A 27,456-nucleotide genomic window follows, 5' to 3' on the forward strand; every position below is an offset into this window, starting at 1 on the left:
ACTTCCTGGACGTGCCAAGCAGGTCAGGCTGACAAACGAGTGGGCACTAAAAGGCACAAGAAGCTCTCACATGTGAACAGGCCTCCAGGGCTACAAAGCACTTGCTAAGGTGACCTCATCTGAGTAAACTTTGAAAGTGCTCTTCAGTGTTGCTTCTGTGAGGCCTACTTCACCTTTTACCAAGAGGACTGCTCCCAAGTCTGGCTGATCCAGGCCTCAGGACTGTAAGACACGAAAGTGGCACAGAGGGAAGGAGTAAGTCAAGCTAAGAAATACATGGCTGAACACGCATTTTTTTTTTTTTTTTTTTTTTTGAGATGGAGTCTCGCTCAGTTGCCCAGGCTGGAGTGCAGTGGTGCGGTCTCGGCTCACTGCGAGCTCCGCCTCCCGGGTTTACGCCATTCTGCTGCCTCAGCCTCCCGAGTAGCTGGAACTACAGGCGCCGGCCGCCACACCCGGCTAATTTTTTGCATTTTTAGTAGAGATGGGGTTTCACCGTGTTAGCCAGGATGGTCTTGATCTCCTGACCTCGTGATCCGCCTGCCTCGGCCTCCCAAAGTGCTGGGATTACAGGCTTGAGCCACCGCGCCCGGCCTGAACACGCATTTATGTTACAAGACCTGGGGGAAAAACAGGAGCAACTCTAGCCATAAAATAACCTGTATATGACAAGTTAAATTGAGAAAGAATTACCTACTTTCACCAAGTGGGCTGAGGTTTACTGGGCTCTGTACTTCCTTAAGAATATTAGAAAAGAACACACACAACGCTGAAATGTGGGATTTCATTATCTCAGTTTACTTTCATTTGCTTGTTTACACACACGATCTGTGTGTATATAACAGTGGCAAAAGTCATTCTCTAAATACAGTCTGGTACCCAGACTATGACAGATGCACGTGGAAAATGAGGCGTCAGTGAATTAATCTCAACATACAGAGGCAAAATAAGCGTGGCAGTATTCTATGATCACAGATGCCCCCAGAGCCTGGGGGTGACAGACACTTTTCAACACAATACAGTTTAAACAAAAGACCCAGACTCCAAATGGCACCCAAAATATATTCGTTTCTCTGCCTTCTCTAAAGGAGTGAGAAAGTTCTAAAGGCTTACTCAAGAAAAAGGAGGCAGGGAGACTATGGCCTGCTAAGCACAGACGCTGCGCACTTTACATGCCCCATTTCCCTTCATCGTCTCCACCTGACAGACAATGGAAACAAGGTTTGCCATGATCACACAGCTATCAGGAATACTGCCAAGATATGAACCCACATCTCATGTTTGCTTGAGCCCAAATCATTTCACTTACAGTTGAAATGTCTCACATAGGAACAGAAAGCATGCTCCCAAGGAAAACGCAAGGGGCCCAAGCATGGACAAGTGGCGGAAGCCTCATCGACACAGAAGGCTCTGCAATGGACACTTTCCACATAGAATTAATTTAGTGCTGAGCCTGAATCAGACCCACGTGGGATAAATATCTGGAGATTTAAGTGTCACAGATGAATTTCTGGGGTCACCCTGTGCCTGTTCCCTTTTAGTGCTGAACACAACACTTAGGAGATTTTTTTTTTTTTTTTTTTTTTTTTGAGATGGAGTCTCACTCTGTCACTCAGGCTGGAGTGCAGTGGTGTGATCCTAGCTCACTGCAACCTCTGCCTCCTGGGTTCAAGCAATACTCCTGCCCCAGCTTCCCGAGTAGCTGGGATTACAGGCGTGTACCACCACACCTGACTAATTTTTGTATTTTTAGTCGAGACAGGGTTTCACCATGTTGGCCAGGCTGGCCTGGCCTCAAGTGATCCTCCCATCTCGGCCTCCCAAAGTGCTGGGATGACAGGTGTGAGCCACCGTGCCCGGCCTAGGAGAGCTTTCAATCCCTTCAACAAGCCCCTGCCATCTACTCCACGGCCACTCCCACCACTGGCTTATGGGTGTACGCAACAAGGGTCACATCTTGCCAACACCTCCAAAGCACCATGGTGCCACCTCCCATAGCTCATCACCTGTGTTTCTGCTCCTTTTGGGTGCAACAAATCATGACTCATTGTGACTGATAAAGTTAACCTGCAACTTGATAGGATATGAAATATTTAAAATATATCTTTATAGTAAAAGATTTTACGCCAAAGATTCACCCTCAACCACCTAAGCGTGTGTGAAGCCAGTCAGGTGTAGTGCTTCTCAGTTAATGCTACTATGAGGCTTGACTGGAGAGAGGGGCATCAAGGCGGCTTTAAGGGTGATTACCCCAACAGCAAGGGGCTCAGTTTGAAAGGCTTAAGGAGACAGTCTGGGAGAGAAGAGGGGACATCTTATCACAGGGCGTGGAACTGTGCCTTTGCGGATGGAGATGACAGGATTTCTAACCCTTCCCAGCATTGTCACAGCAAAGGCCACAGAATGACAAAGCTGGAAACTGAAAAGTGCTGCAAAGGGGAGAGAAAAAGGAAACTGATTTCAAGACCAGTTCAACAGGCCCAGGCATGGTTTGGTTTAATTCAGTTGGTGATGCAGGTAACAGGAGGGAGGAGCCACAGCCATGCCACCCTTTAATAAGGGTGATTTTGCAAACAGGTTGGCTTTCTGCCATCAGAGGGAGGCATTTTACTTCACTTCTGAATTATCATAATCTTGTCCAAAAGGTACAGATGCCCTGGGCCACAGCAGAGTGATCAATGTACTCAGCACACGACCCTGAAGCACACTGTTCGGCCTATACCACTGATACGTGGTCAGGGAAGTTTCGGTGAAAGAACGCATTCTGCAAAATTACCCTGATTCACCTTACAATTCATCAGGTTGTTACTAAATGCCTGCTTTCTGGTTTGATTATCTTATTTATTTACAGAAACGGGGTTCTCACTATGTTGCCTAGGCTGGTCTCAAACTCCTGGGCTCCAGTAATCCTCCTACCTCAGCCTCCCAAAGTGCCAGGATTCCAGGTGTAAGCCAGTACACCCGGCCCAGGTTTCACTGCTAACAGAGAAAACAGCCCCATGAGGTGGAATTTAAGATCATAATCTCAGCGCTTAGTTTATAACAACCACATTAGTGTTCTAAACCAACCAACCAACCAACCCTCAAAACAACCTACATGTGCCAGAGTGTAGCACTGGTGTTGTGAGTTATTTTCAGGAGTTTTATCAACAGAGAACAAATGCCATAGTTCTTATCAAAAACTAAAAGATTCGCTCAAAATAAAACAGAAAAAAAGTAATCTTATTGCTCCAAAAAACCAGCATATAGTAATTGAAACATGGACAGAAAATGATCATAACCCACTACATACAAATCATCCAATACTTGGTTGGAGAGGCACTGCATCTAAAAGGGCCTATTTTGGTGGCTAATCACAAGTCATAAACATTTCATGGATGAAACAAATATTACAACCAGAGAATGTCCTTCAGGCACCAGGGTGTTGTTATAAAGAACGCTGCCTGAGCTGGGCGCAGTGGCTCACGCCTGTAATCCCAGCACTTTGGGAGGCCGAGGCGGGTAGATCGCCTGAGGTCAGGAGTTTGAGACCAGCCTGACCAACATGGAGAAACCCTGTCTCTACGAAAAATACAAAATTAGCCGGGCATGGTGGCGCATGCCTGTAATCACAGCTACTCGGGAGGCTGAGGCAGGAGAATCATTTGAACCTGGGATGCAGAGGTTGCGGTGAGCCAAGATCACGCCATTGCACTCCAGCCTAGGCAATAAGAGCGAAACTCCGTCTCAAAAAAAAAAAAAAAAGAACCCTGCCTTAAACAGATGCCTATGCAAAATTGACCAGTGGGAAATACTGTTTTGTTTTGTTTTTTCTGTAACCCAGGCTGGAATGCAGTGGTGCAATCTCGGCTCACTGCAACCTCCATCTTCTAGGTCCAAGCAATTCTCCTATCTCAGCCTCCTGAGTAGCTGGGACTACCAGCGCCTGCCACCACACCCAGCTAATTTTTGTATTTTTAGAAGAAATGAGGTTCGCCATGTTGGCCAGGCTGGTCTCGAACTCCTGATCTCAGATGATCCACCTGCCTCAGCCTCCTAAAGTGCAGGGATTACAGGTGTGAGCCACCATGCCCGGCCGGAAAATACTGTTAAGTAACAGCAGTAAGAGCCATGAAAATCTAAAGACTACCAGAACCAGGGAGAAGGCAGCAAAGGAGTCCCAAGGCTCTGGGCTCCCCTTGAGCCACACCATAGAGGTTTTCCTGATTCTGCCATTTTGCTGAGCCTTAGCTCCCCACTCCAAGGACAAAAGGAGTGTTCCAGATAAAGAGTGTTACCAGGGACAAAAAGTGCCTAACTGGGAATGGTGGTGCTTGCAACACTGGTGATGTTGCCAAGAATAGTCTGAGGACTAAACTCACTCCCCAGACTTCAGCACTACCCACCAAAACTGCCTGGTACACTTTCCCTCTGAAGTAGGATCAATAATTTAGCCAAATAACTAAGCAAAATATATATTTGAAAAATCGATTAGCCATTGTCCTTCTGTCCCCACCCTGTTACTCTTTTATTTCTTGTAACTATCTTGCTTCAAATTCAAACTACAGCTCTGGGGAGGAAGTCCTGGGGAAAAGGCTTTTGGATACCAAAACCCGTATGTCCCGTACCAGCCCAGCAAACCGAACAAGGTGCCAGACACCTTCTGGGACAAGTTGTGGAAATAAACAGCTGTGCACAGAAACATCAACACCCAGATGAAAGTCAGAATGCCCAGGGCCACAACCAGGGTGGTGATGGCGGTGTGGAGGCAGTGGCTTCGGTCCGTCTTCACCTCATGCAGCACGGACATCTCTTCAACAATCATGAGGGCGCAGAAGGTCAGCAGGAAGGAGTGACCTGAGATGTCAAAGCCATGCCAAAAGCCCCCTTCCTGGTGGCACTGCTGCTTGCTCTGGTGTTCCTTTCTGACCCCCTCCAGGGCCGGGGACTGGTAGCAGCTGCCCGTGTAGTGTTCGATGTTGGAGAAGATGGAGGTGCAGATGTACCAGATGGCCGTGCCCACAAGCAGGGTGCTCAGCCGCCGCAGGACCAGGCCAGCCTTGCCGGTCAGATGGTAGTTGGTGAGGGCAATGAAAGGCAGGAGGAGACAGAACGTCCAGGCCCAGGCCATTTTGACAAAATACCTGACAGAGGAGGAAAGTGGAAGTGAAGAGAGGGAACACGGCGGAGAGGACACCATGTCAGGACTCAGGTCTCTAGAGTGCCAGGGGAGGGAAGATGAGAAAACCGATCAAAGCTACAGATCATAGCAACTATCATGCTTTAAGTACTTAACCATATACTTCACTTACTAAGTACTTCATTTATTTATTTATTTATTTATTTATTTATTTATTTTTTGAGACAGAGTCTCGCTCTGTCACTCAGGCTGGAGTGCAGTGGCACAATCTCGGCTCACTGCAACCTCTGCCTCCCAGGTTCAAGCAATCCTCCTGCCTCAGCCTCCCGAGTAGCTGGGATTACAGGTGCGTATCACCCCACCTGGCTAATTTTTGTATTTTTAGTAGAGATAGGGTTTCACCATGTTAGCCAGGCTGGTCTCGAACTCCTGGCCTCAAATGATCCGGCCACTTCGGCCTCCCAAAGTGCTGGGATTACAGGCATGAGCCACCATGCCCAGCCCTCCCCTCCTCCCCTACCCTACCCCTGTGTAAGTACTTTAAATGTATTAACCAGGTAATCCATTCACAACTCTATGAGTTAAGTACTGTTATTATCTGCCTTTAACAGAGAAGAAAACTGAGACAGAGGGAAGTGCTCCACCCAAAGTGGAGGCCGAAAGTGGAGGAGCCGGATTCAAATCCAGGATCTGCGATGTCAAGCACTATGTTATTTACTTAGGAAAATAATAAAAATATATAATAATAATTGAGCATCTAATGCCAGGAGCTTTCACACACATTCACTTTCCCATAGAGCACTCACATTTACCCTGGGAGGAAGGTGCCATTGTTCCATTTTATAGACAAGAAATCCAAGGTTCAGGAAGTTCAGTACCTTGCCAGGGTCACACTCACAGAACCAGCATGCACAGATTAAACCACGGTTTAGACAGCCCCCAAGCTCATGCTGTTTCTCCCATACCATATGTGGTTTTTTATTTTTTATTTCTATTTTTTAGACAGGGTCTCACTCTGTCGCCCAGGCTTGCATGCAGTGGCACAATCACACCTCACTGTAGCCTCAAACTCCTGGGCCCAAGCAATCCTCCTGCCTCGGTCTCACAAATAGCTGGGACTACAGGTGTGTGCCAACGGCCTGGCTAATTTTTTTTAAATTATTATTTTTGTGGAGCTGGGGCCTTGCTATGTTGTCCATACTGGTCTTGAACTCTAGGCCTCAAGCAATTATCCTGCCTCAACCTCCCAAAGTGCTGGGATTACAGGTATGAGCCACTACACCCAGCCTGGTTCTTTCCTAATGGCAGAAACAGTCTTAAAACAATGAGCTTTACTTTAAGCCAAAGACACGGGTTCAGATTTTGACACTCACTTATTATACCTCCTACCTCTCCAACCCTCAGTTTCTTCAGCTATTAGACAGCTGGGAGGAACAAATGATTTTTAAGATCCCTTCTATATCCCAGGATTCACTAGTTCCCTCTCATTAATCAGCATAGAGGCTTGGAACAAAACTCCAGGATCCATGACTACCTCCAAACAACAGGGGTGTGTTGTCAGCCAGGCCACTTGGCTCCCAGCTCACCTAGGCCAGAGGAAGCAGCAGCTGCCTTGTCCGCCTCCCGGTGCTCACAAAGGGCGGCTGACCTAAACCCAGGACAGAGACTTGCGGCCACTACCACTCTCCTGCTCTATTCTTAGCCCAGCCTCTCAGGGTGGGTGAGGAAGGAAGGTGGGCCAAGGACAGAAGGACTCTTTTCTGGGTTCCAATGGCTTCTCAGGCACCACCCCCGGGCCTGTCACTAAAATCTTCACTGGGACTGATAAGGAAGATCTTGCCAGAGCCAAGACCCGTCAGGCATTTGAGGAAGCTGCCTGTGAAAGGAACCAGGGTTTTAAGCAGATAACCAAAGTTGGGCTGACTTTCAGGACACGCCGGAGACACTTATTCTGGAAAACACTTAGGTTCACATCAAGGGAGCAGTTTTATCTTTTAGAATTTCCCTTTATGACTGCAACAGAGTTTTTGTGCAATAAACTTTCTAACCGGGAGTTGTGAAAAAAGCAAGCAAGCAAGCAAGCAAGCAAAGAAGTGGATGGGTGAAGTTAAGGAGATGTCTCAAAGCGCCCAGCTGGGATTGCTTTTCTGGACCACTGCCATGCATTCTGAGTGGCTGAGATGATCCAAGGAGATCCAGGGGAAAGGGCACAGGCTAGGGGGTTCCACTCCTCTGTGAGTATCTCGGAGCGGGGGCTCTGCCTGTCACAGGCTGAGGCGAGGCTCTTCCACCGGTCGTAATGGGATTCTGCCACACGCTGGGGGGATCTGATCTGACGCAGGGTGGGGTCTGTGCAGGGTCTGACACAGGCAGGCAGGGCAGAGGTGAGGTGGCATCTCCCAAACAGGGCAGGGATCGGCTCCTAACTCCAAGGGGAGGCGGGGGAGTGTCGACATGGGCTGGTTCGTCCCCACCCCATTCCACATCCTTACACACAGAGACACACACGACCCCGCTCGTCACCACCTGCCCAGTCAAGCTCAGGCTGCCCAAAGTGGGTCTGCAAACACGAACTGCTAGTGACACCAGCTACCCCGGGGCCTCCCAGGCGTGACACGCGTACAGATGCTGCTGTCACGGCTAGGAGGAGGACCTCCCTCCAATGACTCGTCCACCACGGCAGGTAGCACCGGCTTCTCTGGGCGAGGCTACAGCGGGCCGGCTCTGGCGGGGACAGCAGAGGATCGGGGTGCACTCACATGTTGAGGACGTTGCGCTTGTTGCTGAGGTAGCTCTCGGGCAGCGGGGACAACTCCTTGAGGAGGGAGCCCGCCAGCATGGAGGCCACCAGGGCCCAGGGCAGGTAGCGCCGAACGGCCGCCCGCACCAGCGTCCCCCGCAGCAACCACTCGCAGCGCTCCAGATGCTCCATGCCCGATCTCGTCGGCCACCGTCCTCCGCTCCGTGCCCTCTCGGCCACCGTATCGCCCTTCGCCCGGACCTGCGCCTCCACCTTCCTTCGGACGCATGCGCACCGCCGCGAGTCCCACCCCTTGAGGCGTGCTTGGGCTCCGGAGCCCACGCGCCCCCCCTGGTGGCCGCTGCTGTCTCAGGCCCGTGCTGGTCCCCGAGCTCCGAGCTCCTCTCCTCTGCGCTTTCCCGGCCGCTCCCAGTCCCCGAGCCTCCGCGTCTTACTCTTGTCGGGGAAAAAGCGCTTGTGAAAGTATTTGCTGGAGGCTGGAGGAGGATAAATGTAGCCCTGGAGAATTGGAGCAGTAGTCACAGCATCATTGGTCTTTCTTGGAGCCTCGGAGACACCTCTGCCGTCTTAGCCTTAGTTTTCTCATCTGTAAAATGCCGGAGACAAGAGATCAACCTTTCCCAAAAGCTAGTTTATGAACTCAGGGGTTCATTACGTTGGTACAGGTAGAGGCACATGAGATGAAGTTTCCTTAGGAATAATTATTGTATTTACTTATTTATTTATTTATTTCTTGTTCAGTTAATTAGAGAGGGGGGTACCTCTCTGTCGCCCAGGCTGGAGTGCAATGGCACCGTCACAGCTCACTGCAACCTCAAATTTCTGGGCTCAAGCACTCCTCCCACCTCAGCCTCCCGAGTAGCTGGGACCACAGGTGGGCGCCACCACACCTGGCTAATTTTTTTTTTGAAGGGGTGGCCTGCCCCTCCACACCTGTGGGTGTTTCTCGTTAGGTGGAACGAGAGACTTGAGAAAAGAAATAAGACACAGAGACAAAGTATAGAGAAAGAAAAGCGGGGGCCCAGGGGACTGGCGCTCAGCTTACAGAGGACCCACGCCGGCACCGGCCTCTGAGTTCCCTTAGTATTTATAGATAATTATCTTTACCATCTTAAAGATAAGGGAGTGGCAGGACAATAGGATCATTTTTAGGGAGGAAATTAGCAGTAAGACATAAGAACAAGGATCTCTGTGACATGAATAAGTTTAAAGGAAAATCCTGTGCCTTGAGATAAACCTTTTAGCAACATTGTTTCATCCTATCACATGGGGATAAACCTTGGACAATACCTAGCTTTTCTAGGAACAAAGACACACCCTGCACGCCCAAAATCCATTAAACCTTGAGTTACCACAGCACATGTCTCTTGCAAGGACAAGGTTGGGGGTAGGGTCACAGATTAACAGCATCTCAAATACAGAACAAAATGGAGTCTCTTATGTCTACTTCTTTCTATATAGACACAGTAACAGGCTGATCTCTTTCTTTTCCCCACATTTTTTTTTTTTAATTTCAGTAGAGACAGGGTTTTGCTTCGTTGTCCAGGCTTGTCTCAAACACCTGGGCTCAAGCGATCCTCCTGCCTCGGCTTCCTAAAATGCTGCAGTTACAAGTGTGAGCCACCACGCTCTGCAATTATTAAATCTATTGATTTATTTATTGATTTATTTTGAGACATAGTGTCGCTCTGTTGCCCAGGCTGGGATGCAGTGGCGCGATCTCATCTCACTGCAGGTCTCTGCCTCCCGGTTCAAGCAATTCTCCTGCCTCAGCCTCCTGAGTAGCTGGGATTACAGGCATGCGCCACCACGCCCGGCTAAATTTTTTTTATTTTTAGTAGAGATGGAGTTTCACCATGTTGGCCAGGCTGACCAACTCCTGACCTCAAGTGATCTGACCTCTCCAAATCCTGACCTCAAGTGATCTGCCAGCCTTGGCCTCCCAAAGTGCTGAGATTACAGGCGTGAGCCACCTCGCCTGGTGCAATTGTTACGTTTAAAGTTCATATTTCTAAATTTATTTTCGCCTGGGCAATACAGTGAGACTCGGTATCTACAAAAATTAATTTTAAAAACTAGCTGACGTGGTAGCTCAGGCCTGTGGTCCCAGCTACTCAGGAGTCTGAGGTGGGAGGATTGCTTGAGCCCAGGAATTTGAGGATGCAGTGAGCTGCGATGGTGCCATTGCACTCCAGCCTAGGCCACACAGCGAGACCCTGTCTCAAAAACCATACAAAGAAACACAAAACAGCTATCTATGCATGTTGAATGAAAATGCTGGATGCTGGGGGTTAAGGGAGGTCACACGAAGGTGTTGGAGACTCAGTCTCTCAGTTTATCACAAAGCTAACCCCTCACCCCTAGTTAGGGCTGGGTGTCTATTTCAGTTTCCCAACCTTGGACTCATTCCTTTAGCCCAATGTTACTTTCCTGTGGCAGCTCTAATAAATTACTATAAACTCAGTTTATTTTTATTCCTTTTTTTCTTTAGTTTTAAATAGAGATGGGGTCTCACTATGTTGCCCGGGCTGATCTGGAACTCCTGGGCTCCAGTGATCCTCCTGCCTCAGCCTCCCAAAGTGCTAGGATTATAGGCGTGAGCCACCATGCCCAACCCTAAACTCAATTTTAAACAACAGAAATTTATTCCAAAGTCACAAACCCAGCCAATACACACATATAGAGTCATATCAAGAGATGGGCATTTTAGGCCAGGCGTGGTGGCTCATGCCTATAGTCCTAGCACTTTGGGAGGCCAAGATATTTCGATCTTGGTTCACTGCAACCTCTGCCTCCCGGGTTCAAGCAATTCTCCTGCCTCACCCTCCCAAGCAGCTGGGACTACAGGCATGTGCCACCACACCTGGCTAATTTTTTGTATTTTTAGTAGAAACGGGGTTTCCCCATGTTGATCGCGCTGGTCTCGAACTTCTGGCCTCAAGTGATCTTCCTGCCTCTACCTCCCAAAGTGCTGGGATTACAGGTATGAGCCACTACACCTGGCCCAAAGAAAACATTTATATCAAAATATTCATCTGACTAGCTGCCCAAAATAATTTCATGTCTCTATACCAAGGACAGCTGCCACACTGGGAAATGTTAGCCTGATTTATGCCTACAATGGACTAATGTTTATAGTCTCATGCAGAGAATCAACAAATTAAAGAAAATAATAATTCCTTAAAACCATCTTAAGATGACCTTCATATCTGTAAATTGCATTTATCTGATTAGAGTTCTTATATAGCAAGATGTTTCCAGGCCTTCAGAATGTTTGGTTTAAAAAATAAAATACAGTGATAATTATACCAATTTGGCATTTCATGATTGGGAATAAAAACTACACAGCCAGAAAGGTGTTATTTATGAAGGCAGCTTGTAAATAGTATTTGATACCGTCTCTCTCCTTAGGTTTGTCAGGTGCTCAATTACTGTGGCTTTCCTTAGCAAACAGCATAAGAATTTAGAGCAGGGAGGCTGGGTTTGAGTGCCGGTTCTCCTCCTTATTAGCTGTGTGGTTACCCCAAAGAAAATCCAGATACATCCCCCAACCCAAGAAGAAGGGAAAGACTGCTCGGTGAATACAAACACTAAATATCACCCCGAGGGACTGTCCAAAGAGTGCCTTCTGAAAGGTTCAGGATTTGTGTTTTTGAGAAAGGAAATGGGTTTGTTTCATTTGAAACTGAAGTTTCATTCCTAGAGGGTCCTTCTTTCTTTCTTTCCTTCTTCCTTCCTTCCTTCATTCATTCATTCCTTCCTACCTTCCTTCCTTCCTCCCTCCTTCCCTCCCTCCCTCCCTTCCTTCCTTTTTCTTCTTTCTCTTTCTTTCTTTTTCCTTCCTTCCTTCCTTCCTTCCTTCCTTCCTTCCTTCCTTCCTTCCTTCCTTCCTTCTTTCTTTCTTTCCCCCCCTTTTTTTCTTGTTGTTGGGTTTTTTTGTTTTTTTGAGATAGGATCTTGCTCTGCACTCCCAGGCTGGAGTACAATGGTGCGATCATAGCTCACTGTAGCCTTGAACTCCTGGCCTCAAGCAATCCTCCTGCCTCAGCATCCTAAGTGCTGGGATTACAGGCATGAGCCACCACGCTTGGCTACCATGGCTGAAGATTTTTGAAGACTGGGTTAAACTCAGCCTGAAAAAAATGTTGCAGGTCTCTAGAGAAGTTTTTGTATTTAAAAAAAAAAAAAATTGAACCAATATTGGGAAATACATATTTATGTTGTGAGTGCAATGATGGGCTATAGCCAACTCATACCAGCCTGCAAGAGCTGATGATTAAATTTTCAGAATTTTTGCGGGCCGATTGTCAAACACAGCCGTATTAAGAACTGCATTATAGGGCCTGGGCCTGTTGGCTCACCCCTCTAATCCCAGCACTTTGGGAGGCCAAGACGGGTGAATCGCTTGAGCCCAGGAGTTCCAGACCAGCCTAGGTAACATAGGGAGATCCCATCTCTACAAAAAATACAAAAATTAGCCAAGCATGGTGGTCTGTGCCTGCAGTTCCAGCTACTCAGGAGGCTGAGGTAGGAGGATGACTTGAGCCCAGGAGACTGAGGCTACAGTGAGCTGTGATCATGCCACTGTTCTCTAGCCTGGGTAACAGAGCAAAATCCTCTCTCAAAAAAAAAAAAAAAAGTTATATATGTTAAAAAAAACTGAAAATACTCAAAACTCATTAGTTACTAATTATTTTACTATGTTTTATTATTATCTGTGCTCTTGGGGTAACTTACATCTATTGTTCCTGTATAGTAAGCTCCTACACAACTCTTCCCAACTCTATTCAGTGATGTCACATTGGGAGCTTGAAATCAGCCACTTGGGGGAGTATTTACACTATGGAAATTGGCAAGTGCTACAAATCAGGGATCTATTTGGTTTGTCTACACTGAGAGTCAACTCCATTTGTCAAAATATGGTTGAATTGAAACCATAGTTTGCCTATGGTTACAAGAATCCAACAAAAATCAATAAAAGCATTCTGTGAGAATCAATTAGCTATAGTTATAACAAAGGGTATTTATATATTTCCTCCCTCCCTCCCTCACTTCCCTCCCTCCCTCCCTCCCTTCCTTCCTTCCTTCCTTCCTTCCTTTTTTTTCAAGTTCTCACTCTGTTGCCCAGGCTGGAGTGCAGTGGCATGATTATGGCTCACTGCAACCTTAACCTCACTTGGCTCAAGTGATCCTCCCACCTCAGCATCCCGAGTAGCTGGGACTACAAGCGGACTAAATCAGCCACCACCTCTGGCTAATTTTTGTATATTTTTTTGTACAGATGGGATTTCACCATGTTGCCCAGGCCGATCTCAAACTCCTAGGCTTAAGCAATCCACCCATCTCAGCCTCCCAAAGTACTAGGATTACAGGTATAAGCCACTAAGCCTGGCCATATATTTTATTATTTGTAAATAATGTGCTACACATTATTTTATATTAAGAAACATTTATAATAAACATAGGTAGGTATATGCTTGTATCTATTTCCCTAGAGAGCCAATAGTTCAACTTTTGTTTTTTTTTTTTTTTTTTTTTTTTTTTGAGACAGAGTCTTGCTTTGTCTCCCAGACTGGAGTACAGTGGCACAATCTCGGCTCACTGCAACCTCTACCTCCTGGGTTCAAGCGATTCTCCTGCCTCAGCCTCCTGAGTAGCTGGGATTACAGATGTGCACCACTATACCAGGCTAATTTTTGTATTTTTAGTACGGATGGGGTTTTACCATGTTGGCAGGTGTGAGCCACCACACCTGGCCTTAATAGTTAAACTTTTATCAACAAATCACTGGTTGTGGTCTAGTACACACATAAAAATTTATATAGTGTATGAGCAAATATATATGCTAATAGGAATATAGAAATAATTTTATGGCTGGGCAAGGTGGCTCACGCCTGTAATCCCAGCACTTTGAGAGGCGGAGGCGAGTGGATCACCTGAGGTCAGGAGTTGGAGACCAGCCTGGCCAACATGGTAAAACCCTAACTCTACTAAAAATACAAAAATGAGCTGGGTGTGGTGGCACACGCCTGTAGTCCCAGCTATTCAGGAGACTGAGGCAGGAGAATCGCTTGAACCCGGGAGGTGGAGGTTGCAGTGAGCTGAGATTGCGCCACTGCACTCCAGCCTGGGTGACAGGGTGAGATTCCATCTCAAAAAAAAAAAAAGAAAAGAAAAAAGAAAAAAAGAAATAGTTTTATGACAATTTATGGCACAATTTGCCTCTACCATGTGTGAAGCACTCTGATGAGTTCTACTCAGAAATTTAATTCAATTTTTTAAAATGCTGGTCATGACCCACTGAAATGATTTTATAACTCACTAATGGGTAAGAACCTGTAGTTTGGAAAACACTGCATTAGATTTTGAGGCATTAGAGAACAATGCTGCTACACTTCCCACCAGAGGGTAATAGAAGACCACAAGTATCAGGGTTCTGCCCTGCCTGAGACTTCAGTGGGACCACCTAATTGTTGGTTTCCACTTTTCATTTGTCTATTCTACAAATACTTATTAGAAGTATATGGTATCTGCACAAATAAATGAAAAGATATCCATTCATGGACTGGAAGATTTAATATTGTCAAAGTGCCCATACTGCCCAAAGCGAGCTATAGATTCAATGCAATTCCTACCAAAATTCCAATGTCCTTTTTCATAGAAATAGAAAAATACCTTCCTAAAATTCATACAGAATCACAAAAAAACCCAAATAGCCAAGGCAATCATGAGTAAAAAAACAAAGCTGGAGACATCTTACTACTTGATTTAAAACTATACCACAAAGCAACAGTAATTAAAACAGCATAGTAATGTCATAAAAATAGACATATCAACCAGTGGAACAGAGTAGAGAGCCCAGGAATGAACCCATGCATATATGGTCAATTGACTTTTGACAAAGATGCCACGGATATACAACAGGAAAAGGACAGTCTCTTCAATAAATGATGTTGGGGAAAACTGGATATCCACATGCAGAAGAATGAAACTAGACCGTTATCTCACACTACGGACAAAAATCAACTGAAAATGGAATAGAGACTTAATATAAAACAAGAAGTTATAAAACTACTAGAAGAAAACATACGGGAAAAGCTACACAACATTGGTTTAGGCAAATATAATTTGACCCTGAAAGTACAGGCAAGAGAAGCAAAAACAGACAAAGGCGATTGCATAAAAATAAAAAGCAGGTCGGGCGCCGTGGCTCACGCCTGTAATCCCAGCAGTTTGGGAGGCCAAGGAAGGTGGATCACCTGAGGTCAGGAGTTTGAGACCAGCCAGGCCAACATGGTGAAACTCTGTCTCTACTAAAAATACAAAAATTAGCTAGGCATGGTGGCGGGCACCTGTAATCCCAGTTACTCAGGAGGCCTAGGCAGGAAAATCACTTGAACCTGGGAGGTAGAGATTGCAGTGAGCTGAGATTGTGCCACTGCACTCCAGCCTGGGTGACAGAGTGAAACTCTGTATAAATAAATAAATAAATAAATAGATTGTGCACAACAAAGGAAATAATTAACAGAGTAAACAGACAACGTACATATTGGGAGAAAATATTTGCAAACCATATGTCTTATAAGGGATTAATGTCCAAAATATAGAAAGAACTTAAACAACTCTATAGAAAGAAAACAAATAATCTTATTTTAAAAAGGGCAAATGGCTGGGTGTGGGTATCTTCCACTATAGTCTCAGCTACTTGGAAGGCTAAGGTGGGGAGATGGCTTGAGCCAAGGAGTTCAAGGCTGCAGTGAGCTGTGATCACTCCACTGCACTCCAGCCTGGGCAATGGAGTGAGACCCTGTCTCTAAAAAAAAAAGCAAAAAGAAAAGGCAAAGGATCTGAATAGCTATTGCTCAAAACAAGACAACATAGAAATGGCCAACAGATATATGAAAAAATGCTCATCAACGTAACTAATGATTAGGAAAATGCAAATTAAAACCACAATGCAGTATCACCTTATACCTGTTAGAATGGCAATTAGGCTATTATAAAAAAGACAAAAGATAAGTGTTGGTGAGGATGTGAAGAAAAGACAGCACTTGTACACTGTTGGTGGGAATATAAATTAGTACCTGCGTTATGAAAAACTGTATGGAGGTTACTCAAAAACTAAAAACAAGATTACCATATGATCCAGAAATCCCACTCTGGGTATTCACCCACAAGAGCTGAAATCAGTATGTCAAAGAGATGTCTGCACTCTCAAGTACATTGTAGCACTGTTCACAACAGTTAAGTTACAGAATCAGCCTAAGTGTCCATCACTGAGTGGATGGATGGATAAAGAAAATGTAGTATATATACCCACCGAAATACTATTCAGCCTTTAAAAAAGGAAAGAAATTCTGTCATTTGTGGCAATGTGGGTGGAATTGGAGAATGTTATACGTATTGAAATAAGTTAGGCACCCAAAGACAAATACCATGTGGACAAAGACAATACTTATATGTGGAATCTAAAACAATCCAACATGGCCAGGCGTGGTGGCTCACACCTGTAATCCCAGCACTTTGGGAGGCCAAGGCAGGTGGATCACTCGAGGTCAGGAGTTCGAGGCCAGCCTGACCAACATGGCAAAACCCTGTCTCTACTAAAAATACAAAAATGAGCCGGGCGTAGTGGCAGGTGCCTGTAGTCCCAGCTACTCAGGAGGCTGAGGCAGGAGAATCGCTTGAACCTGGGAGGTGGAGGTTGCAGGGAGCTGAGACTGTGCCACTGCACTCTAACCTGCGGGATAGAGCAAGACTCTGCCTCCAAAAAAAAAAAAAAAAAAAATGTAAAACAATCGAACACATACAAACGAAGAACAGAATGATGGTTACCAAAGGCTAGAGGGTGAAGCAGGAATGGGGAGATGATGGTAAAAGCGTACAAAGCCTTAGATAGAAGGAATAAGTTGGGTTTTTTTTTTTTTCTTTTTGAGGGCTATTGCATGGCATGATGAATATAGTTCATAATAGTGTACTGTACATTTTGAAATCATTAAAAGTAAATTTCAGATGTTCTTGCCATGAAAGATGATAAGTATTTGAGATAATGAATATGTAAATTAGCTTGATTTAATTATTCCACATCGTATTCATAAATCATAACATAACTTGCCAATTTACAATAAACTTTTTTTTAAAAAAGAAGTATATGGTCTCTGACCTCAAGGAACTTAAAATCTAGTGAAAGTGATAATCATTAAATTATTCAGTCAACTACCATTTATTAGCTACTTACTCTGCACCAAGCATTGGGCTAGATGTTGGTACTTCTAATATCTTAGATAGGTGAGTTTCTTTAACAACTGCAGATTTATCACCTTTTAAGAACACAGTTTCCCAGGTTTGAGGCAGAATATTCAAGATGAGGCTGGATCAGCTTGTCAACCAAAAGCAAGGAAATGTTAAAGCAAATAAGGAGATCATTAGGCTGAGGTTGTCTCCTGTGTCTAGAGCTCTTATGTAAACAGACCAAAACTTAACTAGGAGGCATTTCTTGTAAATGACAAAACCAAAATAAAACAAAACAGGCTCAGTCGATCACAGTCAACCAGCCAATTGGTTGTGTAACTAGGGTCTTCCCATTACACCATACCCACATAAGACAAATGCCTAGTTGTAGCCAATTAGGCGATTTCTGTTCTTTGCTTCTGTGGTCAGCCTATAAAAGCTTGCTGCTCACACAGCTAGTAGAGTGAAGCTCTCTGAACCTCTTCCAGTTTTGAGTGCTGCCCGTTTCATGAAGCGTTCTTTGCTCAAAGAAACTCTGTCAAATTTATTCTGTCTGAAGTTTTTCTTTTAACAGTTGCTATAAGCTCTCTAAGACTGCTGTGGTCAGGAGAACACAGGAATCAATAGAAAACCCTCCCACAGGCCAAAGATGGGCAACTTGAGCATAAATAATAACCGCAATGAATGGAAACATACAAATATGTTTAAATCCATTGGTTCATAATGGTACTTGAAAAACTAATACCAACTTTCAGAGGAACCAACTCATTATTTTGAAAACTAGTAAACAAAAGTAAAGAATCAAGCAATTTTTTTTCTGTCTTTCCTATGTGAACTGAACCACTGAGCAGCCAAACAGTAGGTGAGTTTCTTTTTATAGAAATATCTCAATAAATGGCTGGGTGTGGTGGCTCACTCCTGTAATCCCAGCACTTTGGGAGGCCAAGGTGGGCGGATCACAAGGTCGAGAGTTCAAGATCAGCCTGGCCAACATGGTGAAACCCTATCTCTAAGAAAACAAAAATTAACTGGGCGTGGTGGTGCGTGCCTGTAATCCCTGCTACTCGGGAGGCTGAGGTAGGAGAATCACTTTAACCTAGGAGGTGGAGGTTGCAGTAAGCCAAGATAGCGCCACTGTACTCCAGCCTGGGTGACACAGCAAGTATGCATCGGAAAAAAAAAAAAAAAGAAAACAAATATTTCAATAAATGAAGAAGGAATGATAGAATTAGAATATCACCATATGCAACATGCAAGTAAAAATTTAAGTTTGCGACAGTGGTGAGTCACATTCATTAAAGAAGAGTGAGTTGCAGATATTCATAAACAGAAAAGTCTTTATTTGTTTTTGATTTTTTGTTTTTGGTTTTGTTTTTGTTTCGAGACAGGGTCTTGCTCTGTCACCCAGGCTGGAGTGCAGTGGCAAGATCTTGGCTTACTGAAACCCCCACCTCCTGGGCTCAAATGATCCTCCCACCACCGTGTGCCACCATGCTTGGCTAATTTTTAAAGCTTTTTTTTTTTTTTTTTTTTGGTAGAGTCTCACTATGTTGTCCAAGCTGGTCTGGAACTCCTAGGCTCAAGAAATCCTCTTGCCCAGCCTCCCAAAATAGGATTACAGGCACAAGCCACTGCAACTGGCCAAGAAAAATTTAATAAAATAAATATCAGCAGCACTTTAAATCTCTAAAAATTCACCTTATAAGTTTTAAATTTTAAAAATCAGATCATCAGAATTTTGACCTTTGCTCAGAATTTTATATTTTAGGCTTCTTAGAGTCGGATTTTGCAGAAGCACATGGCTTCACATTTACTGTGGAAATGAACTATAACCAAAAATACGTCTGCCTCAAAAAAGTAACATTTTCCTATTGCCAACTGTAATTTCAAACTCCATATATATGTCACTATTTTGGCAAGAGTAGACTCTGAGTCTCTCTTAGGCAAATAAATACTTTTTGAGTTTTTAAAAAATCACCTTTACTTGTCTTTTTATTTTGATGACAGTTTGAGTTTTTGAAAAACATAAAATCACTAAATTTGTGGAATTGTTACATGAAAATCATCTGAGGTTATGATTAGTTATATATATTTATAATATATATAATATTCTGTATTATTAATATATTTATATATTATATATTAATTAGTATGTGTGTGTGTGTATATATATATATAAAGATTAAAGTAAAAGGAAAAGTAAAGTAAAGTAAAAACTACTTGGAAGGTTGAGGCATGAGAATCGCTTGAACCTGGGAGGCAGAGGTTGCAGTGAGCTGAGACTGCAGCAGTGCACTCCAGCCTGGGTGACAGAGTGAGACTCTTGTCTCAAAAATAAAAAAAATCAAGTAAATTGGTTACAGGGAGCTATGGTTTCACCACTGCACTCCTGCCTGGGCAACAGGGCAAGACCCTGTCTCTAAAATACATAAATAAACACATAAATAAATAAATAAATAGGCTTGCGTCACTTGGTTAAATGGCAAAATGTAGGAGGTCTTTATGGGTTAGGAGTATCGATCAAAGATTCCATTTAAAATATACTTTATAATTTACTTATTTGTGTGTTTCTGTTCTGTCTCTCCTGGAATGTCAGCTCCAGAGGGTAGGTCACTTTATCTGTCTTGCTCATTGATGCATCCCAAGTGTCTAGAACTGTGTCTGGCAACCACTAAGCACTCAAAACAATGTTATTTTGTGGTTGAATAAATTAAAACAATCATTATTAACACAGTGATCTGAAGGAAATCATTTTCAAATTTAAATTGCTTCTTTACAACCAGAAGAGAAACAATGGAAAATAATAAAAATTATGAAATTATTATTTTAGAGTGATGCCAAAAAAAAAAAAAGACATTATCATTGTTTTAATCTTAAGAAGTTCCCAAAATTATACATCTCTGTGAAAGGGGTTTTCTGGTCTATCAAGTCTGAAAGACGCTGTGATAAAATGACAATAGTTTAAGTAGAGGGTGCTTGGGGTCAGGGAAGAGTTCTTGGAAGGGATGATTTCTGTCTAAGTCGAGGTCTGAAGGATTGGCGGGAGGAACAGTGGGAAGCAGTCGTTACAGGAAAAGCAACCAGCAGGTGCCCTTTTGTTGGCTGGTGTGCATGAAATAATTCACTCTGGGTTGGGAGTCAGGGGCAGCAGCCCAGTAATTCTCCCAGTGGGAGGCCCTCTTTGTCCACAGCTACTGGCCAGTGAGCAGGAGGATTCATCTCCAGCACCAGCTCCTTCCTTCTGAGCTCTCCTCTGCAATGCCTCCCCACCAGCCACCTCTCCTTCTGCCAGGAAGGGAAGACTAGCCACTCCCTGGGGTGAGGCAGCTGAGCAAAGCTGGTGTCGGCCAGAGGCCAGGCTGCCTGACTGCCCAACTGGGAAGGGCTTGTCTCCACCGGCTGTTCCCTGAAACACACACAAGTCCAGGCCTACCAATCACCTGGCCCCATCTAGGGCACAGGGTCAGCAGGGCTGGCGGCTTTACTCAGCTGCAGGCTGAGTGGCAGGGGGATTCCTGGGACCCTACACATCCCTGGCAGCCTTGAAGACCCTCCAGCTTCCTCCACTGGTCACTGTCTCCTGCAGACTCCAGGAGTTCATATGGAACCAAAAAAGTTCAAAGTTCATATGGAACCAAGAAAGAGCCTGCATTGCCAAGACAATCCTAAGCCAAAAGAACAAAGCTGGAGGCATCACACTACCTGACTTCAAACTATACTATGATGCTACAGTAACCAAAACAGCATGGTACTGGTACCAAACAGCATGGTACTAGTACCAAAACAGAGACTTAATAGACCAATGGAACAGAACAGAGCCCTCAGAAATAATACCACACATCTACAACCATCTGATCTTTGACAAACCTGACAAAAGCAAGAAATAGGAAAAGGACCCCCTATTTAATGAATGGTGCTGGGAAAACTGGCTAGCCATATGTAGAAAGCTGAAACTGGATCCCTTCCTTACACCTTATACAAAAAATTAATTCAATTCAAGGTGGATTAAAGACTTAAATGTTAGACCTAAAAACATAAAAACCCTAGAAGAAAACCTAGGCAATACCATTCAGTACCTCCTATCTTAGGCAGGTCATGGCCTGGGAGGAGAGGCCTGAAAGACCAATGGTAGGTCAGGCAAGGTGACTTATGCTTATAACCCAGCACTTGGGGAGGCTGAGGTGGGAGGATCACTTGAGCCCAGGAGTTCCAGACCAGCCTGGGCAACAGAGAGACCCTATCTCTACAAAAACATTTTTTTTAATTAGCTGGGCTCAGCCGGGTACAGTGGTTCATGCCTGTAATCCCAACGCTTTGGGAGGCTGAGGCACGCAGATGTCTTGAAGTCAGGAGTTTGAGACCAGCCTGGCCAACTTGGCAAAACCCAGTCTCTACTAAAAATACAAAAATTAGCCAGGTGTGGTGGTGTGCACCTGTAATCCCAGCTACACGGGAGGCTGAGGCAGGAGGATCGCTTGAAACTGGGAGGCGGAGGTTGCAGTGAGCCAAGATCATGCCACTGCACTCCAGCCTGGGCAACAGAGTGAGACTCTGTCTCAAAAATAAAATAAAATTAAAAAATAAGCTGGGCATGGTGGTGCACTCCTGTAATCCCAGCTACTTGGGAAGCTGAGGCAGGAGGATCTCTTGAGCCCCAGAGCTTGAGGCTGCAGTGAGCCATTATTATGCCATTGCACTCTAGCCTGGGCAACAGAGTTAGGTGGCTCAGGCCTGTAATTCAGCACTTTGGGAGGCCGAGACGGGCGGATTGCTTGAGTCCAGGAGTTGAGACCAGCCTGGGCAACGTGCAAAACCTCGTCTCTACCAAAAAATACAAAAATTAGCCAGGCATGGTGGCATGCGCTTGTAGTCCCAGCTACTCAGAAGACTGAGGTGGGAGGATGGCTTGAGGCCAGGGGTTCCAGGCTGCAGTGAGCCGTGATGGAACCACTGCACTCCTGCCTGGGTGACAGAGTAAGACTCTGTCTCAAAAATAAATACATTTTTGACTGGGCACAGTGGTTCACACCTGTAATCCCAGCACTTTGGGAAACTGAGGCGAGTGAATCACTTGAGGCCAGGAGTTTGAGACCAGCCTGGCCAACATGGTGAAACCCTGTCTCTACTAAAAATACAAAAATTAGCCGGGCGTGGTGGCTCACACCTGTAATCCCAACACTTTGAGAGGCTGAGGCAGGATGACTTGAGGTCAGGAGTTCATACTAGCCTGGGCAACAAAGTGAGACCCCTGTCTCAACGAAAAGTAAATTTTTAAAAATTAGCCTGAAGTGGTGGTGTGGTTGTAGTCCCAGATATTGAGGAGGCTGAGTCGGGAGGATTGCTTGAACCCAGGAGTTCCAGGCTGCAGTGAGCAGGGTTGCGTCACTGCACTGCAGCCTGGGTGACGAGGTGAGAGAGACTCTGACTCAAAACAAAACAAAACAAAACAAAGAAAATAAAATAAAATAAAATTAAATTAAATAAAAAAGATATCTTTAGCTGTTCCTAGTAGCTTGAGAGATAGGTCAGGCAGTGTCACCATCCCCATTTAACAAATGGGAAGGCTGACTCAGTTTTGAGGCCACAGAAGAGCAAGGAGGCCCTGAGGGTCTCACAAGTCCCTTCTCGCCCTCGCCCTGTTGAATTCTTAGGGTCTGGCACCAGGACATGGCCGCGGGGCCCTAACTCCCGGCCCGCTCAGGAATGTGGGGTGCCCGCCGGCCCGGTGGCAAGGCGGGCAGGCGGGGGGCGCTGACACCGAGGCTTTTCTGCTCCAGCTGCACGGGCCGGCGACACAGCAAATTCCGAGGGCATACCTGGCTGTGCAGCTGTCCCGGGACGACGATTTCCCAGTCCTCCGGTCGCCAGCCCCCCAGGGCACGGCCTTGATCCCGGGACTGCGGGCCCCGCCAGCCCTCGCGCTCCCCGCTGCCAACCCCAACCCCCTGGCACTGGGTGTGGAGGCATCTCTGCCTCTGAAGATGGCCCCGGCCCGCGTGGCCTCGCCAGCTCCACCTTCCAGGAACCCCCTCCCCACCTTTTCAAAGGGTGCTAGTCCTTTCCAGCACCCAGGAGGGTGAGGGGCACCCTGACTCAGCCCTTGATAACCCCTTACTTAATGGGAGGGGAAGGATGAGGAGGGGTGGCTCAGGGGACCCTCTTGTGTTCTGCGTTCTGGGGGTCCGTGCGAAATCAGTCCTATGAGGATGGACTGGGATGAGGGGCCCCTCTTCCCCGAAGGGCTAAGCTATCGCTACCTCCTTCCCACCCTCATCCCCCAGGCCCCACAGGGCGCCAGGACCCTGCACAGGGCAAGGCCTCCAGCCCTGCAAAAACTGGCCTCTGTTTACCTCTGAGCCCATCTCTCCATCCACCTCTCACACTCTTGACCCTCTAGGTCCTCCCTAATCTGACCTTCTTCAGTTCTTTTTTGTTGTTCTTTTTTGTTTTAGGGGTTTTTTTTGTTTGTTTGTTTTTGTTTTCGTTTTGAGACAGGGTCTCGCCCTATCGCCCAGGCTGGAGTGCAGTGGGGCGATCTCAGCTCACTGCAACCTCTGCCTCCCAGGTTCAAGCCATACTCGTGCCTCAGACTCCTGAGTAGCTGGGATCACAGGTGCACACCACCACTCCTGGCTAATTTTTTTTGTATTTTTAGTAGAGACAGGGTTTCCCCATGTTGGCCAGGCTGGTCTCAAACTCCTGAGCTCAGGCAGTCCGCACACCTTGACCTCCCAAAGTGCTGACCTTCAGTTTTTGGTTTTGTTTTTCTGGAGACAGAGTCTCACTCTATCACCCAGGCTGGAATGCAGTGGTGCCATCTCAGCTCACTGCAACCTCTGCCTCCTGGATTCAAGCGTTTCTCCTGCCTCAGCCTCCCAGGTAGCTGGGATTACAGGTGCAGGTACCACCACGCCTGGCTAATTTTTGTATTTTCAGTAGAGACGGGGTTTCACCATGTTGCCCAGGCTGGCTGGTTGCCAGGTGATCCACCTGCCTCGGTCTCTTAAAGTACTGGGATTACAGGCATGAGCCACCACACCAGGCTCTTCTTCAGTTTTTAAAATGAACCTGATTCCTTCTAGCCTCAGAGTGTGGGCCCAAGCGGTTCCCTCTCCTTGCTCTGCCATCTTCCCCCCTCCTCCACATTCCAGCTTCTGGTTTTCCTCATCTGACGTCCACTTATTTTTCTGTTTTCTGCTTAGTTGTCACCTGTTACTAACATTGTGATGGATGAAGTGTTTTGAAAATCCTTGAACCATAGCTCTTCTACAGGAAGGTTAGAATCAACCCTCCAGCTTCGCCTAGATACCTTGTTGGAATTTTGATTGGGATTGTATTGAATCTGTAATCCGGAGTGAACTGACAACACAGCTTTACCAATAATGCTGACATGAGTCACTGACAATACAAATTAGACACAGCTCCTTCCTTCAGAAAGCTTATTTATGCGCTTCCTATTTTATTTTACTTTATTTTATTTTGTGAGAGAAGACCTTATTGGGTCCATTTTACAGATGAAGAAACTGAGGCTCGTGAGTTGATATGACTGGCTCTGGGTCCTATGGTGAGGAAGAGGTGGGGCCAAGACCCCACCTTTGTCTGTTTGGCTCAAGAATCTGCCTATTCAGTCAATTCTGTCCTTGGGTTTGGTAGATGGGGTTGAGAGGGAGTGTAGGCGTGTCTGCTTTATTGGAAGGTAGCTTCTATTTGGGTTGGCGTCAGGGTCATTTGCAATGTGTGTAGTGTTGGGGGGCTAGCAGTTATATTGGGGAGGATATTTATGTGTATTGGGTAGGAAGTGTGTGTTGGGGGAACAAGAGCAGGATATTTCTGTTGGTGTGTGTGTTTTTGCTTAGGTAGGATTTTACTTTTATACCTGTTCAAAGTGCTCTTTTAAATTGAACAAATGGCCAGGAGCAGTGGCTCATGCTTGTAATCCCAGAACTTTGGGAGGCCAAGGCAGGAGGATTGCTTGAGCCTAGGAGTTAGATACCAGCCTGGGCAACATGGCAAAATCCCGTCTCTACAAAAAATAAAAATAAATACATAAACAGATATAAAACATGTAAAACACCCCTGTAGGAACTCCCTCATGCCTCCTCTGAGCCAGTACACCCCAACCCCTTGCAAAAGGAGCCACTGTTCTGACTTCCATTACCCTAAGTTAGGTTTGTCTGTTCTTGTCAGTGGAATCACACAGTATTTCTCTTCGGGGAGGTTAATAGCTGATATTGAACTAACTTTACCTCGTGTGCTAAAAACTTTCCATATCTCACTGAATTTCTCATAATAGCCAAATCAGCTAGCACCTGTTTGTTTGTTTGTTTGTTTGTTTATTAGAGACAGGCCGTCTCTCTGTCGCCCAGGCTGGAGTGCAGTGGCATGATCACAGCTCACTGTACCCTCAACCTCCTGGGCTCAAGCAATCCGCCCACTTCAGTCTCCTGAGTAGCTAGAAGTACAGGCGCATACCACGAGGCCTGGATAATTTTTGTACTTTTTTTTTTTTAAGATGGAGTCTCGCAATGTTGCCCAGGCTGCTCTCAATCTCTTAGGCTCAAGTGATCCTCCCACCTCAGCCTCCCGAAGTGCTGGGATTACAGGTATAAGCCACCATGCCTGGCCAGCACCTATTAATTGTTCCCATTTTACAGATTAGCAAATGCTTAGAGAAAGCCCATGACTTGTTCCAGGTTGCTCAGAGTTATCAGAATCCACAGCTCTGGTCCATGCTCATTAGATGGTCCCGCCTCCCTTGGGGTGATCTGCAGAGGAGGCGCACTGCTATCTGAGTGCAGAGAGCAGAAGACAGAGCCTGGAGCTCAGAGATGCTTCTGTGCGTGATTCATTTCCCGAGTCTCTTTCTCGGAATCTGTTGTGAGACCTCTCCAACCCCGCCTTGCTGGGCCAGGGATCAGCAGCCCAACCACCGCTGTGCTGTGGAGACTCATCAAGCTATGGGGGTTAAGTCCCGGCTCCCAGACTTACTTGTTGTACAACTTTGGGCGAGTTGCTTCTGTCTTTGAACCTCAGTGTCCTCAACTGTTAAAAGGAGGTTAAATTTCTCCTGCTTGGTTAAGAGGTAACAGATGGAAGGTGTCACTGTGTAAATTGCTACTGTTGTTATTTTCTTTAAAAAAAAAAAAAAAAAAAACACATAAAACCCCTTTTTATTTGTAAGTTGAAATGTTGAAAGTCACATAAAACAAACATGGAACCTACTAGGTTATTATGAGGTTAAATAGCTTGTAACCACAGGCCAGATCAAGAAATAGAGGCCCCACCAGGCGTGGTGGCTCATGCCTGTAATCCCAGCACTTTAGGAGGATGGGTGCTGGGATGGAGGCCGAGGCAGGTGGATCACATGAGGTCAGGAGTTTGAGACCAGCCTGGCCGACATGGTGAAACCCTGTCTTTACTAAAAATACAAAAAAATTAGCTGAGCATGGTGGCGGGCACCTGTAATCCCAGCTACTCCAGTGAGGCAGGAGAATCGCTTGAACCTGGGAGAGGAGGAGGTTGCAGTGAGCTGAGATGAAATTGCCATTGCACTCCAGCCTGGGCATAAAGAGCAACTCCGTCTCAAAAATATATATATATATATATATATATCTGTGTATATATACACAGACACGTATACATAAATATTTATAAAAGCCCCTCAAATGCCACACCCTAGCCTGCCTTTATAGTAGCTTTTTTTTTTTGAGGCGAGGAGTCTTGCTCTAATCACCCAGGCTGGGGGTACGATGGCTGGATCTCAGCTCACTGCTGCTCCACCTCCCGAGTTTATGCCGTTCTCCTGCCTCGCTCCAGTATGAGACAGCAGCCATACCTCGCCAGCCCAGTTTTGTATTTTTAGTGAATGGGGAGTTTCACCGTGTTAGCCAGAGGATGGTCTCGATCTCGACCTCGTCCACCGTCGGCTCCCAAAGGCTGCTGAGATTACGGGCGAGCCGCGGCGCCCGGCCAATGTTTCTTTACAGTTTTACACCCAAATGTATAGCCTTTAAGTCTATAGTGGTCACTTCCATCCTTTGTTTCACTTACAGTTTGTCTTTTTTTTTTTTTTTTTTTTTTTTTGAGACTGAGTCTGGCTCTGTCGCCCAGGCGCTGGAGATGCAGTGGCGGGATCTCAGCTCACTGCTCCGCCTCCCGGGTTTACATGTTCTCCTCAGCCTCCCGAGTAGCTGGGACCACAGGCGCCGCCGCCGGCCCGGCTAGTTTTGTATTTTGAGTAGAGCGGGGTTTCAGTGTTAGCCAGGATGGTCTCGATCTCCTGACCTCGTGATCCACACCGTCTCGGCCTCCCAAAGTGCTGGGATTACAGGCTTGGCCACAGCGC

The 27,456-nt window shown here is 45.9% G+C and overlaps 1 protein-coding gene across 2 annotated transcripts in view; it reads right to left on the reverse strand.

Annotated features, from left to right (window-relative positions):
• Window positions 1–777: 777 nt before the first annotated feature.
• Window positions 778–27,456, reverse strand: part of FITM2 (fat storage inducing transmembrane protein 2) — a 53,748-nt gene continuing 27,069 nt past the window's right edge. For both annotated transcript variants that reach the window (XM_021921033.2, XM_021921032.2), the window contains 2 exons: window positions 7,879–8,466; window positions 778–5,123 (listed from right to left, as the gene is read on the reverse strand). In XM_021921033.2, coding sequence (XP_021776725.1) covers window positions 4,508–5,123; window positions 7,879–8,051 — 789 coding nt within the window. In that variant the 5' untranslated portion in view covers window positions 8,052–8,466 and the 3' untranslated portion in view covers window positions 778–4,507. The remainder of the gene's footprint in view (window positions 5,124–7,878; window positions 8,467–27,456) is intronic.

This window comes from Papio anubis, chromosome 16 (assembly GCF_008728515.1).
Source record: "Papio anubis isolate 15944 chromosome 16, Panubis1.0, whole genome shotgun sequence".
NCBI lineage: Eukaryota > Metazoa > Chordata > Mammalia > Primates > Cercopithecidae > Papio > Papio anubis.